This window comes from Hypanus sabinus, chromosome 4, assembly GCF_030144855.1.
Source record: "Hypanus sabinus isolate sHypSab1 chromosome 4, sHypSab1.hap1, whole genome shotgun sequence".
In the NCBI taxonomy this organism is placed as follows: Eukaryota; Metazoa; Chordata; class Chondrichthyes; order Myliobatiformes; family Dasyatidae; genus Hypanus; species Hypanus sabinus.
Genome location: NC_082709.1, coordinates 38855696 through 38872676, shown reverse-complemented (window position 1 = coordinate 38872676; position 16981 = coordinate 38855696). Strand labels below are relative to the sequence as shown.

Sequence of the window (16981 nt, the reverse complement as noted above, 5' to 3'; positions counted from 1 at the left end):
AACAAAGGTGGGTTACTGGCACCTTAAAACCAGTCGCTCTGAGCAAATGGAGCTTTTTAGCCATGGCTGCAGTTCATCTAGGGGAAGGAAAACTTTGATCTCAAACCAACACTGCTTTGTTGGCCAATCCAATGTTCCCTCTCATTTGTAATGACCAGTGTGTGCAAAAATCTTGTGCTGTGCAATTTTTTTTGCCCAGTGACATGTGTACACTAAGTAATTTCCTCAGTAAAAACAGTATAAATAAGCCAGTTCTAAAATCTGCAGACAAATCATCGCAAACTCCATTTTGTCAACACCGTCTGTATCAGAAACCAGAAAAGGAAATGTGACTGTGTACGATGGTGAAATTTACTTAACATGCCAATGAGGTAGAGGGTGACAACCTTTTGTGCAGAGTTTAAATTCCTTTGTGCACTAGTAGCAAAGGATGTGTACGTGCACACACTTTGGAAGGAACACTGTTAGTGGTGATACCCATTCATGGGGAAGGCTTTGGGGGGTAAACCCCGAGAAAAATCCAGAGCTGGTGTCCCTAAGACAGTCCTACATTGAGCTTACTGCAGACTGGCAACTCCTGTGATGCCACTGGTGCCAAACTGTATCATTCTCGGCTGTTCCTTTGGATTCTTCAGCTGCACAGAGAGGGAGAACCTGCTGTATGGGCAACAGCTTGCTCGCCATATGGTACTGCCCTGGCTTGCGTATCAACATGTAAACAGCTAGGATGCAACATCCAAGATCTACCCTGACAAATGGAGGGTCTCCAAATTTGTCAGAATTTATAGTTTTCACCTTGGCTTCTTTATCCCACTGTCAAAGAAACTCATGTGCATCTCTAATCTTGCAGAGTTATCCTTTCCTAAAGTTTTCTCAGTAACTTTCTGAGTTTAGCCTTTGCAAGATTATTAATGGTTCAGAATGATGCTGCCTGCATCCTTGCCTGTGTTATGCAAATCTAACCCATCAATTGTAGTCTTACCAGCTTCACTGGCTATCCATTCTCTGAAGTGCTGATCCAAAATTTTCTACTTTCATACCAGCTCCGTATCTCATATTAGGACCTTAGGTTCATAAAACATGGGAACAGGTCCTTCAGCTCATGGTGCATTCTAACAAACACAGTTACACTAGGCCAGGCAACATCATTTCCACAGATGCAGCCTGACCTGCTGAGTGCCTCCAGGATTTTATGTGTTTTGCCTTGGATGGCCAGCATCTGCAGATTTTCTCGTGTTTGTGACATTTACACTTATCCTATTTTATTCTTCCTGCATTCCACTCAGCTCCTCAATGATTCTACCATTAATTAATACCTTAGTGGTAAAAGTGGCCAACTAATTTACCAGTCTTTATAATTTATTTTTGGAGGTTGGAGCACCCACTGGAATCCTATCCAGTCAGCAGAACATTCAGCACCTATATGAGGATTGAACCTGAATCCTTGGAGCTTTGAGACAGCAGATCTATCTGTGCGACTGTACCAAAACACATTGTTTTCTCTTTTGAATAAGGAGGTTCAGACAGTCCTCAAACACCTCACTTCAAGATTTGGACATCACAGTTCAAACCATTAGAAGTTCTGTTTCTAAGTACTCTGCCCCGTTTCAAAATTGCTATTTTGTGACCTTCCTTCCAGCTACTTTCAGTGTCAATCTAGCAATGATAAAGTAATTACCCCTTGCTTGCTATTAATACAGGGTACCCTCTAAATGACGGTCTGATTATATTTGCACAGGGAAAGAGCCAAAGGAGGGCAAACAGCCAGGGCTGAAACAGGTTCTTACCCCTGAAATCCAGGACTTCGTGTGTATCAGATTCCATAACTAAGATACCCAACAAAACCAGAATATCCTCACACCAAACTTAGGCAAAACTGGTAAATAGTTTGCTTCTCACAAATGACATTGAACTTCATCATTCGCACTAGATGCTTACTAAAATCAATTATTGATTTGAGTCCTCTGAATGACTTAAGTGCTATTCAGAAATTAAATTCACCAAGGTTTACCAGAAATGGAATTCACATCTATCTATTTTTATCCATTATTATTACTTTTTAATCTATTGTAGTCATTCAATATTTATATAAGGTGCATTGGAGAAGTTGCCCAAGACCAGATATTACAGTTTTCACTAACAATTTGTGAGGGATGAGTGAGTGACTGTTATTTAGTTCCTCAATTAAACTTAATGATATTTTCAGGTAAATGCTGTGATGCATTGGTGTAATGTTGGCATTGTTAACAGAAATATTGCTTTCAGCATAAATGCTCCATTTGTTGTGCTGGTGAAGCAGGACCAAAAAGTTAAAGATGAAGAATCAATAATATTTGATAAATAATTTCTTAAACAATTGAAATATAGCTTTTACTCAACATGGAAAATATTATCAATAACTTACTATATGAGAACATAATCCAAGTAGGTTGATTAGAAATATGGGAAACATTCTTTGATGGTTTGAAAATGAGTATCGTTTTGAATTGTCAGAAGTGGAATCCACTTCACTAATACAAAGCATGTTACTGATCAGTCTCACCTTTTACCAGGTAAATTAAAATCAGACTTCTGAGCTCCATTAGTTGAAGACTAAATTTATTCAGGAGTGAAGGGAAGGTCATGCCTCACAAGCCTAATTGAGTTTTTTGAAGAGGTAACAAAAGAAATTGATGAGGGTAGGGCAGTAGATGTGGTCTACATGGATTTTAGCAAGGCATTTGACAAGGTCCCCCATGAAAGACTCATCCAGAAAGTCATGAGGCATAGGATCAGTGGAACCTTGGCTGTTTGGATAAAAAATTAGCTTACAGGAAGAAAGCAGAGGGTAGTAGTGGAAGAAAGGTATTCTGCCTGGAGTTCGGTGACTAGTGGAGTGCCACAAGGATCTGTCCTGGGACCCCTGCTCTTTGTGATTTTTTATAAATGAGCTGGGTGAAGAGGTGAAAAGATGGGTGACTAAGTTTTCAGATGACACGAAGATTGGAGGAGTTGTGGATAGAGCTGTAGGTTGTTGAAGGTTGCAAGAGGATATAGACAGGATGCAGAGTTGGGCAGAAAAGTGGCAGAAGGAGTTCAATCCGGATAAGTGTGAGGTGATGCATTTTGGAAGGACAAACCAGTACAGGGTTAATGGTTGGTTACTTAAGAGTGTGGATGAACAGAAGGACCTTGGGGTTCAAATCCATACATCCCTCAAGGTCGCTGTACAGGTTGATAGGATAGTTAAGAAGGCCTACGGGATGCTAGGCTTCATTAATGGGGGATTGAGTTCAAGAGTAGAGAGGTCATGTTGCAACTCTACAAGTCTCTAGTGAGACCACACTTAAAAGTATTGTGTTCAGTTCTGATCATGTCATTACAGGATGTGGAAGCTATGGAGAGGGTGCAGAGGAAATTTACCAGGATGTTGCCTGGATTGGAAAACAAGTCTTATGAGGCAAGGTTAGCAGAGCTGGGACTTCTCTCTTTGGAGCACAAAAGGATGAGAAGGGACTTGATAGAGGTCTACAAGATTATGAGAGGCATAGATAGGGTGGATAACCAGTACCTGTTTTCCAGGGCACGAATAACAACACCAGAGGGCATATGTACAAAGTTAAGGGAGGGAAGTTTAGGGGAGACATCAGGGGTAAGTTTTTTTACACAGAGGGTTGTGGGTGCCTGGAATGACTTGCCAGGGATGGTGGTAGAGGCTAAAACAATAGGGGTATTTAATAGACTCTTGGACAGGCACATGGATGAAAGAAAAATAGAGGGTTACGGGGTAGTGTGGGTTTAGTACATTTTTTAAGGAATATATAGGTCGGCACAGCATCAAGGGCTGAAGGGTCTGTACTGTGCTGTAGTATTCTAGCGTCTAGTGAAGAGATAGAGTTAAACTACAAAGCTGTCATCTCAAAGCGTAATATATTAGTAGGGATAAAATTTGTCAAAATGAGTATGCCCTACATCATGTGTGGTATTACCATCATGCTGATCAAAACAGACCTCCATGAGATGTAAGACATAAGAAATAGGAGTAGAATTAGACTATTCGGCTCATTGAGTCTGCCCCACCATTCCAGCATGGCTGATTTATTATCTCTGTTAACCTCATTCTTCTACCTTCTCCCTGTAATCTTTGACACCCTTATTAACCAAGAACCTATCCACCTCCACTTCAAATATACCCAATGACTTGGCGTCCACAGCCTTAAGTGACAATGAATTTCAGATTCATCACGCTCTAGCTAAAGAACAATCTTCCACATTTCTGTTCCAGAGGGACCTTCTTCTATTCTGAGGTTGTGCCCTTTAGTCCTAGACTCCCCCCACTATAGGAAACATCTTCTCCACATCCACTCTATCTAAGCCTTTCAATATTCAACAGGTTTCAATGAGATCTCCCCTCATTCTTCTAAACTCCAGTGAGTCCAGAACCAGAGCCATCAAGTGCTTCAAATGTTAATTTGTTCATTCCTGGAGTTGTTCTTGTGACCCTCCTCTGAAAGCTCTTCAATGCCAGCACATCCTTTCTTAGGTAAGGAGCCCAAAAATGCTCATGATTCTCCCAGTGCAGTCTGACCAATGCCTTATAAAGTATCAGCATTTACATCTTTGCTTTTATATTCTCATCCTGTCAAAATGAATTACATTTTCCTTCTTTACCACTGATTCAGTCTGTGAGTTAATATTTAAGGGATCCTCCATGAAGACTCCCAAGTCCCTTTGTACTCTGATTTCTGAATTTTCTTCCCGTTTAGAAAATAGTCTATGCCTTTTATTCTTCTACCAAAGTGCATTGACCATATACTTCCCTACAATGCATTCCATCTGCTACTTCTTTGCTCATTCTCCCAATCTGTCCAAGTCCTTCTGCAGACTCCATGCTTCTTCAGTACCGTCTACCACTCCACCTATCTTTGGATCGTCTGCAAACTTGGCCACAAAGCCATCAATTGTCATCCAAATTATTGATATATAATGTGAAAAGTAACAGTCCCAAAACCAAACACTGTGCAGCAACCAGAAAAAGGCCCCCTTTATTCCCACTCTTTGCCAGTCAGCCAATCATCTAGCCACACTAGTATCTCTCCTTTCATACCGTGGTCTCTTAACCAGCCTCATGGGTTTAGCAGTTATGGGTCATCAGCGACAGCTCTCAGCACAGCTGATATGATGGAAAATCCATTATGTTTCTTAATTATTAAGGATACTGTTTTGATTTCCATTAACTCATTTCTGTCCCTAAAGATTTGTAATAACGTGTTAATGTTTAATCTTGCAAATTTTACTAATAGTAATTTACACCTCACTGAACCACACAAGTTGGGGAGAATTCATAATAGTACCGACTGTACATAAATGGGTGGCCAAAGCAGGTTTGCTATACTGAAAAGCCTTTCCACATATCCCACATCCTACTTTGTAATTTGGAAAGACTGTTCAATGGTAGTATTCTATTAATGAGGATATTCTTTACAGTCAGCTCATGATGTGACAAATTTCTTATAAAGTAGCAGTGTTATATTTATGACAGAATAAAAATATTCCACAGTAAATTAAGACTTTAAAGTTGTCTCTAAGTTCTCATTCATCTTAACACAATTGATTTATTTTTATTGCTTCTATGATTAATCTCTGCCACATTAGAAGGGTAAAAATATTGACAGTGGAGTAGCTTAAAATATGTCACTGGGTAATGTTTTAAAGTTGGCAATATATCACTGCTGTTTTTCCATGGGGGCATGTATTTAGACTGTTACTTGTTTTTGGAGAACAGTTTTATTTATTTTGGAGTGGGACTTCTTTATTTAATCCTAAATTGATAATGCTGAAGATCTAGTGTGAAACAAAAATCAGGACAAATAATGAAAGAAGGGTAAAATGTGTGAAATAAAAATCTAGAATGAAACTAAGACATGTAAAATTTTGCATCCTCTGTAAGATTATCAGTTCTGTTTAACACTTTCACCATCAACATTTACTGACATAGAACTATAAACACAATGGAAGCACAAAATACAAAATATATTGAAGCTTATGGAGTGGATGACATATGTGTTAGTTGAAATAAGATAGTCTGTAAATCCTGATGACTCTCAAACTATCCCTATGAAGTTCTTGGAATTGAAGAAGTTCAGCTTTGATGTTGATCTAGTTCCACAATCACTAAAAATTCACAAAATGGCAAGGCTATTGATGTCTATTTGCAGAAGGGTTCTCCATCTTTGGATAATTCTCCAGGTCAAGACAGACATTTAAGTCAACAAGATGTGTAAGCTGAACAAGCATACATATATTTCAAGAGCTTGCTGTTTGTACTGCAAGAAAGCTTTGCCAATTCCTTCTCTTCTCATAATGCTGTCTTTCCTAGAATGGTGTGCTATCTTATCCATTGTCCCTTTTGTTTGGAGGTTTAGATCCACTGTCAAATGGTATTATAAGCTCCTAAGACAAGTAACGTGTGTACTGGTTGCTCAAGGGGTTAGATGTTTCAGTTTTATGCTTTTTAAATGCACATAAAAGAATGTTTAATGCTAAACCCCAGCAAAAGTTCTTAGCCTATTAGAAGCAAACTTACTGAATTATATTGACAGATAGCATTGTGCCTAAGAAAATCAGCAAGTCAAGGATTCAGTTATAGTAAATAGTCACTGGAATCTTATAAGTGTTTCTTTCTCCGTAATTATTCAACTCTTTAATTCAAACAAAATGCTGCATTTTCTACCTTTTCAGGTTTCCTGCCCTAAAACTCAATAAATGCTATTCAAAAAGATTGTAATTCAGACCCAATTCAAGTTCAGCTGTAAAAAACGAACGTATTTGAAAGTAAAATTAAGAAAATCATTGTACAAAACTTAATTCCATTATGGATGGAGGCAGCAGTTTCCATTGATCTGTGACATGCCTTTCACTGCTCTGTGTGGACTCAACAATGGGAGATTTTTACCCCAGTTTTTATGGCAACAACAGCTTCATTCATTTTGGTTGTATAAGCAAATTGGGATAGAAAAGAAGTTCCATTATATTATTTTAAACGAATTACTTTACTACTGCTACATCTTATTTCTGGTAATGCTATTAAACACTAGCTGTCCCAGCTATAAAATAATTTCTGACCTAAATTGGTGTAACAATTTTCAGAAAGATTATTGTGACATCTGGACTTTGGATTTTTCATTCAATATAGGGGAACAATTTACCAACAAGGAAAAGTCCAAACAAGCATACGTTGTAACAGCCTAAAGTCATCTTAAAAACGTAAGGCAATTCAAAACACAAAGTATTTGCAATGGCATTCTGAAACTGAGGTCCATGTTCTCCAGACTATAAATTTCATGGTTTTTAAAGAAAATTGCTAATTACCATTTCTTTGCTTTTGAATTAGCCTTGCCCATATTCTTTTTGGGTAAATAGCTGTCTAAATACCCAGTTAAAGAAAAACGGCCAATTGCCGAGACAGCAGCACTTGCACAGATCTTCCCTTACCTGTTCTCATTATTTTTTCAAGCAAATTGTAAGTTAGTATCATTCAGGGATTTTCTAGTACAGATAGTGTTGCAGTCTGTTTGTAGATTGTTATCCTTCTGATCAGATATCTTTGTTGTGAAGTCAAATTTTAGCAGATACTAACCATAAACAGTGAGCATTTTATTTGTAAATGCTAAATAACTCTTCGATTCACAGTGAAACTCAAAATGAGATTATTGTTAGAGAGAACACTGACAATTTGTTACATCCTAGGTAATTGTAAAGCAGAATGGGACAAAAAAGGGGGAAAAAACACAACAAACCAGAGCATCCTCCAGGATCATGTCAGTAGGACAGTGCTCCAGTGTTTCTTTAATCACTAAACAGCAAAGGAGATCTGTGGAATTAATAGTATAACTTTTCCACTTCAGTCCACACTTCACAAGTGGCCAGATGTCCTTCTTTTGCTTTTCTCTTGCGCCATTCTTTCCTTTCTTCTGCTTCATGGCAATCTGCAGTTAATGGAATATTTCTAATACAGACAACAGTGGAAAACTAGCACAATAGAAAACATACTGTTTACAGATAAAAATCCTAGCCAAATGCTAAAGATGGGATTGTATGAAAATGATGAGTGAATGGGGAAAAATATAACACAATGAAGGTGTGACTGAAAACCAAGAGGCAGCATAAAAAAATTAACTGGAGCTGAAGGATTCAAAAAGGAGATTGATTTTTCTAATTACTGGGAATGATTTAAGTGTTGGTCAAATAATAGACCCATCCAGCAAATAAGATTTACTGCAACTTATTTTCATTAACATTTCCAAAAGCAACAATAGGGAATTACTTTTGGAAAATTACTCTGTACCACCTCATTAAAGTAACCCAATGTGGATGGAAATATTTGAACAAAAAAGGAATTCAAAAAAAGTTAATAGTCATTGCCAACTAAGTGATCCTGAAATAATTAGGAACATTTTAGGCCTTCATGGAAAGAAACATTGGTGGATGCTGGCATGACTGTTTCCCAATAATAACATCCACATAGATAAGATGTTGCACTTAATGCAAGGCAGAAGGAAGTATTTAGGTATGTGCTATCAGAATAAATGGAATGATCAACAATGACTGTTTTAATAGCACAAACTGCACAAAAAATATTAGGGTGGGAGGAAGGACATTTGTTAAGAGCAGAAAAATGTGCAGAAAAACAGAGTCTTAGAACCATACGGCACTGAAACTGGCCCTTTGGCCCATCTAGTTCATGCTGAGCCAATTAAACTGCCTACTCCCATCGACTGTACCCAGATCACAGCCCTACCATCCATATACCTTTCTAAGCTTCTCTTAAATGTTGAAATGGAGCTTGTATGCATCACATGCACTGGCAGCTTGTCCAACACTTTCTTGACCTTCTGAGTGAAGGAGTTTCCCCTCATGTTCCCCTTAAACTTTTCACCTTTCACCTATGACCTCTAGTTGTGGTCCCATCCAACCTCAGTGGAAAAAGCCTGCTTGCATTTACCCTATCTATACCTCTCATAATTTTGTATACTGCTGTCAAATCTCCTCTCAATCTTCTACATTCCAATGAATAAAGTCCTAACCTATTCAAACCTTCCTTTACAACCCAGGTCCTCTGGATCCAGCAACATCCTTGTAAATTTTCTCGGTTCTCTTTCAACCTTATTTATATCTTTCCTATAGGTAGGTGACCAAAACTGTGCACAGTACTCCAAATTAGGCCTCACCAATGTCTTATACAACTTCAATATAACATCCCATCTTCTGTAGTCAGTACTTTGATTTATGAAGGCCAATGTGCCAAAAGTTTTCTTTAAGACCCTATCTACCCGTGCCACCACTTTCAATTAATTATGGACCTGTATTCGCAGATCGCTTTGTTCTACCGCACTCTTCAGTGCCCTACCATTCTCTGTGTAAGACCTACCCTGTTTGGGCTAACCAAAGTACACCACCTCATCCTTAAATTCCATCTGCCATTTTACAACCCATTTTTCCAGGCAGTCCAGATCCCACAAGAAGCTTTTATAGTCTTCCTTGCTGTCCACTACACCCCCAATCTTGGCGTCATCCGCAAATTCCCTCATACACTTAATCATATTATCATCCAGATCATTGATATCCAGTCCCTTAGTCAATAACATGGATGATGGAATTGATCACTCTGTGGCAAAGTTTACAGATGAATGAAGATAGATGGAGGAGCAGGTAGTTTTGAGAAGGTAGAGAGGCTACAGAAAGACTTAGACAGATTAGGAGAATGGGCAAACAAATGGTAGATGGAATACACTATCAGGAGGTGTATGGTCATGCACTTTGTTAGAAGAAATATAAGTGTAGACTATTTTCTAAATGGAGACAACATTCAAAAATCTGAGGTGCAAAGGGACTTGGGAGTTCTTGTGCAGGATTCCCTAAAGATTAATTTGCAGGTTGAGTCTGTGGTGAGGGAGGCAATTGCGATGTTAGCATTCATTTCAAGAAGAAAATAGAAGCATGGATGTAACGTTGAGGCTTTATAAAGCACTGATGAAGCCTCACTTGGAGTATTGTGAGCAATTTTAGGGGCCTTATCTAAGAAAGGATGTGCTGACATTAGAGAGAGCTCAAAGAGGTTCATGAAAATGATTCCCAAATTGAAAGGCTTGTCATATGAAGTGTCTACACGAGTGAATCTGCAGATGCTGGAAATAAATAAAAACACAAAATGCAGTCTGGCCTGCTGAGTACTGCCAGCATTTTGTGTTTTCATATGAAGTGTCTGATGGCTCTGGTCCTGTACTCACTAGAATTCAGAAGAATGTGGGTGATCTCATTGAAACCTATTGAATGTTGAAGGGCCTTGATAGAGTGGATGTGGAGAGGACCTTTCCTAGGCTATGGGAGTCTAAGACCAGAGGACATAGTCTCAGAATAGAGGAGCATCCTTTTAGAATGGAAATGAGGAGAAATTTCTTTAGCCAGAGAATGGTGAATCTGTGGAATTCATTGGGTGTATTTAAATTCAAGTCACTGGGTGTATTTAAAGCAGAGGTTGAAAGATTATAGATTAGTCAGGGCAGGAAGGGTTACGGGGAAAAGGCAGGAGATTGGGGCTGAGAGGAAAAATTGATGAGCCATGATGAAATGCTTGAGCAGACTCAGTGGGCCAAATAGGCCTAGTTCTACTCCTATATCTTATAGTTTTAAAATACCTTCCACTGACATTATTAATGTCAGGCTCACTGGCCTATAATTTTCTATTTCATTTTTAGAGTCTTTCCTAAACAGTGGAACAACATTGACCATCTTACAATCCTCCAGTACCTCACCTGTCACTAAGCATGATTTAAACATCTCTGTTGAGCCCTTGCAATTTCTGCACTTGCTTCCCACATAATCCAAGGGAACTCCTTGTCAGGCCCTAATTTGTCCTAAGACAGCAAACAGCTGCTCCTCTGTAATTGTATAGAGTTCATGAAGTTGATGCTGCGTTGCCTCACTTCTACAGACTCTGTACCTGGCTCCTGAGTAAATACAGATGCAAAACATTAATTTAAGATCTTCCCCCATCTTATTTGGCTCCATGCATAGACTACTGTTCTGTAGCATAAAAGTCAGCCTGTGTTCAGAAATGTCAATGCATGCAGTAACACTGAGGCAAGCACAACAAATTACTTTATAAAAAGATCCCAGGAGGAGTGTAATCAGACAAATATTGATTCCATGCCAAGGAGGGAAATGATTAGCAGCAGTCAAAACAGAATGTTTAAAAGAAAGGGTTTAAAAAGTGACAGAACTGAAAGAAAGTGGTGGTGTTAAGGAGAAAATTCGCAACATGGCCAATTCATAGGAATGTAAAAAATTCGAGCATGAGTAGGCCATCTGCTCTGCAATTCAGTAAGATCATGGCTGATCTGGCCGTGAACTCAGCTCCATCTACCTGCCTATAACCTTAATTCCCCTGCTATGGTAAAATCTATCCAACTGTGTCTTAAGTATATTTATTGAGGTTGCCTCTACTGCTTCCCTGGGCAGATAATTCCACAGATTCATCACTGTCTGGGAAAAGCAGTTCCTCGTCTCCTTCCTAAATCATTTTCCCCAAATCTTGATGCTGTGCCCTCTATTTCTAGTCTCATTTACCAGTGAAAACAAATTTCCTGCCCCTATCTTACCTAGCTCTTTAATAATTTTATATGTTCCTATAAGATTCCCTCTTGTTCTGCTAAATTCTAGTGAGTATAGTCCTAGAGAACTATAAATAATTTTCTCCCTAAAGTCCTGGATTCATACCCTGGAGTGGTGGTGAGGTACGTCACACAAGAATTTCTGTTCCCAACCCTCTGCTCTCAGTGGAAGTGTATTGAAATAGATGTCAGAATATGGTATCTCTTGGTCTCGGCTGTTGGTGTTCGTGTGTTAGTTCTCTTAGTTCATGAGCCTTCAGAACACTTCCTTCAAAGGCAGTGGAAGCAGAGATTATATATTTTTCTTGAGAGCAGTTATTGACAGAATCTTGAAAAAGCAAGCGGTTAAAGGTAATGGGAAAGGTGGATAGAGGAAAGTGATGACGTGGACAAATCTAATATGATTAAATGATTTGATTAAAACTCCAAGAATATATCAAGCCAGAGTTTGCAACAAAAATTAGAATGGGTAATGTACTATGTGTCAGAATTGGAGTGGAAATATTTTTTAAAATGTGTGATGTGGAGGCCATGCAGAAATTGTTTATAATCTTAAAATTGTAGGTGTGGAGATCAGGAGTCAATGCAGGTCAGCAAGAATATGAGTAATGCATAGAATAAAACCAGAAAAATTTTACAAAATCACAGAATGATTACCGCATGGAAGAAGGCCATTTACTCTGAGTGCAAAAGAAATCCAGCTGGTCCCAAACTCTCACTTGTTCCTTCAGTCCTGCAAATTCTTCTTATTCGTTTACCTATCCAGAACTCTTCTGAATGGTACAATTAAATGTGCTTTAATAGCAGTGCACTTTTTCCCCAAAGCTTAAACACTTAACTGTGTACAATTTTTCTCATGTCATCCTTGGTACCTTTTGCCAAATTCTTTTAATTCTGTCTATTACAGTCTCAACCTTCTGTGAATCATTTCTATTTACCTGCTCTGTCTATAACCTTTATGATAAAAAAAAATCAATCAGGTCCCTAAAAAACCTCCTGAACTCCAAGAGCAACAATCCTAGCTTCGGGTCTTGGCCCGAAACATCGACAGCGCTTCTCTCTATAGATGCTGCCTGGCCTGCTGTGTTCCACCAGCATTTTGTGTGTGTTGTTGTTTGAATTTCCACCATCTGCAGATTTTCTCATGTTTGCTCTTTAAATCCTAGCTTCTCCATTTTATTCAGTTATTTAAAATGCCTCATCTGGAACATTTTGACAAAACTCTCTGATGTCCTTGAAATTAAATTCTGTGCACTATGCACCAGCCAGTTCATATCTCCTTTAACTCTATTATTATCCCCCTCACAGATTACAGATTATCTCTGTAGCCAATTTAGAGATGACAAAGGAATGGCAGACAGTTTATGTGGAATGGTTGTGGGAGATGATGTGACTGAGGGGAGGAAAACAGGCAATTTCAGTGAGAAGAGGGCAAGATGAGAAGCTCTGTTTCAAATAAAATGCTGAGATTACAAACAGCCTGCTTCACTTTGCAGGTAGAATTTTTTGTGCTGCGTAAAGTTCAAAGAAAGGTTCATACTATGTCAGATTTTTTTTTAAGGATTTGAAATTGCAATCATGGTTATAATTGGACATTGTAATTTGGACCAAATGGACATACAATTAGGATTAAGCTTGATCAATTGTAGAAAGTCATGAAATTGTATTCTAGATATTTAAATACATGAAATGGAAAACAAAAAAAACAAAATATTTAGAAATGTAGATTAGTGCAGAGAACCTTGGTTAAGCCATCAGTTGAGGAATACCAATGATCCAAGGTGCAAAATGATGTGACCAATGAAAAGTATAATCATTTAATGCAAGTAGTAAACAAGAAATACAAGTTTGAAGGTCATAGCTCATTTGCCAAAATGACACATTCCAGTCATACAGGTATAAATGCACAATTTTATGTGAAAGACTTGGGGAAGACAATATCTCCAATTTTAGTTCTGAATAGTCCTTAGAAGTATCAAATACATATTCAGAAATATGTAAATTTGTTATTACCTCCAAGAATGTAGATGACACAAAATGAAGTAGGAGCATCTGTAATAATGATGTCTCCTCTCTTAAAACATTTGTGTGTTTTTGACAAACTTTATCATTCATTTTGAGGGGACTATACAATATAAAAGCAAGGGTGTAATGAGCAGTTTTTGGCCCCTTATCCAAGAAAGCAAGTGCTGACATTGGAGAGGGTTCAAAGGAGGGGGTTCATGAAAATGATTCTAGGACTGAAAGGTTTGTCATATGAAGAGCATTTGATGGCTCTAGGCCTGTACTCACTGGAATTCAGAGGAATGAGGGGTAACTTCATTAAAGCCTATCGAATATTGAAAGGCCTCAATAGAATGGATGTAGAGAGGATGTTTCCTATGGTGGGAGTGTCTACGACTAGTGGACACAGCCTTAAAATAGAGTGTCCTTTTAGAACGGAGATGAGGAGGAATTTCTTTAGCCAGAAAAGAGTGAATCTCTGGAATTCGCTGTCACGGGCTGCTGTGGAGACCAAATGATTGGGTATATTTAAGGCAGAGGTCGATGGATTATTGGTTAGTCAGGCCAGGAAGGGATATGGGGAAAAGGCAGGAGATTGGGGCTGATTGATCAGCCATGATGAAATTGTGCAGCAGGCTCAATGGGTCAAATGGCCTAATTCTGCTCCATTATCTTATGTCATTTTGCAGTGATTCACTTAGAGGGATGTCAAGAACCACAAACACTGGGTGTTGCTGAGGTATTATCAAAAACTTACGTAAATTATGATGGACATATCTTAATAGAACCTTCATTGCTTGTGACAGAACATTTCCCTTATAACGCAGATGTATTAACAATGAATTTTCCGCTTTATTTGGGAGGATACAATGCAGGTTGCATTTGTTGCAGGGTGCATTCCTTAAGCTAAGTCATGAAGCTGCATCCAAAAGGTACCAAAGTAATTATTTCAGGGATAAGGGTAAAATCCAAAACAACATGGATATTAGAAATAGAAATGAAAAATGCTGGGAAGGGTCAGCTTGTAACTGGGTTAATGGCGGAGTTTAATGACCATTCATTAAAACCTACAACAAAATCTAATTTCTGTCTCCAGAGATACTGCCCAACCTGCTGAAGTATTTTTCCCCTTCTGCTTTGGCTTCGGATGTAATGATAAACCATTTCAGTTACAAACATCTATTAATGAAGAAACATGAAAAATAGACTAGAATATAACTAAACAAAGATCCCCCTTCTGTTCTGTATTCATGCAATCAAGGAAATAATATAATTTTTTAACAAAGGTCTCAATTATTGATTAAAATTATTCAGATTTTTAAAACAGTAGAAATAATATTTTATTTATAAATGTGCAAAATACAACATTCCTTCTCTTTTAATAATCCATAGTCTAGGCAGGCTAAAAATTCTCTATTATTGAATTTCTGATTTCAGCTTGCTCACTGACTTCTCACATGTAGAAGAGTGACAGACAAGCAAACTGGTCCAGGACACTCTTGTTCTTAAATCAGTTGCTCATTCGGAGCAATGTGATTCAGGAAAAGATGGGGGTGTTCATTTTTTCCATTGAGCAAGGTAAAATGAGAAGGAAGAAAGAAGGGATAAATTCTTCAACTTTTATTGTCTGTGAGAAAGCAAAGACACAAGGATTGAAATATGGACCTGCTGATACTGCTTACTTAATTATCTTATGTTCCATAGTTCAAACAACATTCTGGAAATATGCTTTAAGCGTAGGGCATTCTATCAGATATATGTGTTGTATTTTACCACAGAGTACCATGTTCAGAAAACAGTACAATTTCAGACAGAATTCATCTTTTCCTGAAACTAATTGGTTTTAGAAAATGGAATATTCACAGTATTTATTGAATTCAAGAATTCAGATTCAAGACATCAGGATCATATGTTTCCATAATATTTTTTTGCTTGGACTGAAAAATTATTATTGCTGCATGTCCTTATTTTATTCTCAGTTGCAACAATTGTGTTGCATAATGCTAAATGTTATGTCTGATCAGTTCATTTCTGGAATGCTTGCTAAATGATGCAAAAATGGACGACCATGAATGCAACTGCTACAGTCTTTTCCCAGTTGTTGCTGCATTCTTAACAATGTATCTTCTATGTCTTCCCTTGAAAATCTGAGCGGCAACTGTCGAGCCAGGCGAACAGCCTCTCCCTTCAGGAGAAAATGCATCAATATACTTGAATAAATATTTAAGCAAAATTGTAATAATGTGCTCTCAGATACGTTACATACCGGGCTGCATTTTGCAACATATAATAATTTCACCCCATCTATTTCTTTCCCAGTTTACAGGCCCCCCACACAAGGTACTAGAGTAGGAATTGTGCAAATAGGTTTATGAATTCTCCCAGTGAATATTCTTCACTATGGGTAGCTTCAAACTACAGTAGTACTATGCAGTTAGTAATGCCAAAGAACAGTTCAGGTAGTCACTATATCAGGGAATTACTGATATTAAATATATACCTAACTACCCTATGACAAACCCATTATTAAGATAAATTGTGAGATTAACAATCTGAGCTACTTTACTTAAATAGTTAAGGTGCTCCAGCATCGTCAGGAAATAATGTATTTGTGCTTCCCTGGTCTGATGGTGTACACAGGACAGTTATTTCTTTGCTTTATCTATTATGAAAATACGTTGAACAAATGGCTGTGTATACATGTCACTGGACTCTGCTCTTTGCCCTTAGGTTCTGGCCCTGTAACTGGCAGAAATGAAGGGGCAAAGGACAAAGGTCAAGAGCACAAGTGGACAAACCAGGCATTCCTGAAACTGACCCTAGTTTTGAAAGCATGAGTACCTTCATAAAAGGTCTGGTAAGTTGCATATGAGAACTGAAGGATAAGTATTAAAGGCTTGAAATTTTAAAGCTGCTTTCTATAATAGAAAGGTAGTATAGTCAAACAAATTGCACTTTATGTTGACATCTAAGAAATTCAACAATGAATTAGTGGGGTTCTGACTGTGATTGGAGGTTTTATTAAGTGTAGGGGGATGTTTTAAATCATCAAACCATAACTCTGCCTTATTCAGATTCCTGAAGGCAAATTAAAACTTGCACACAGCTGAACAGGTGATGATATTCACCAGCAGTGCATGTGTATTTATTCCCCAGATTCAGTGTGCACTTTGTATTGAGTGAGTTAGCTGTGGTTTATCTCACCTGAAGTTACTTTTTCTTCCTTCTCTTCTCCCCAATTTTTACTCCTGTCCCTATTTTTCAGAGATACCATTCTGCTACATCAGCCAAGTGACCATTTCCCATATGAACCTGGATTATGAATA

General features: G+C 38.1%; 1 protein-coding gene across 3 annotated transcripts in view; it reads right to left on the bottom strand.

Annotated features, from left to right (window-relative positions):
* Positions 1–13480: 13480 nt before the first annotated feature.
* The window catches only part of pms1 (PMS1 homolog 1, mismatch repair system component), a 141923-nt gene continuing 138422 nt past the window's right edge, over positions 13481–16981 (bottom strand). For all 3 annotated transcript variants that reach the window (XM_059966867.1, XM_059966866.1, XM_059966868.1), the window contains one exon: positions 13481–15840. In XM_059966867.1, coding sequence (XP_059822850.1) covers positions 15676–15840 — 165 coding nt within the window. In that variant the 3' untranslated portion in view covers positions 13481–15675. The remainder of the gene's footprint in view (positions 15841–16981) is intronic.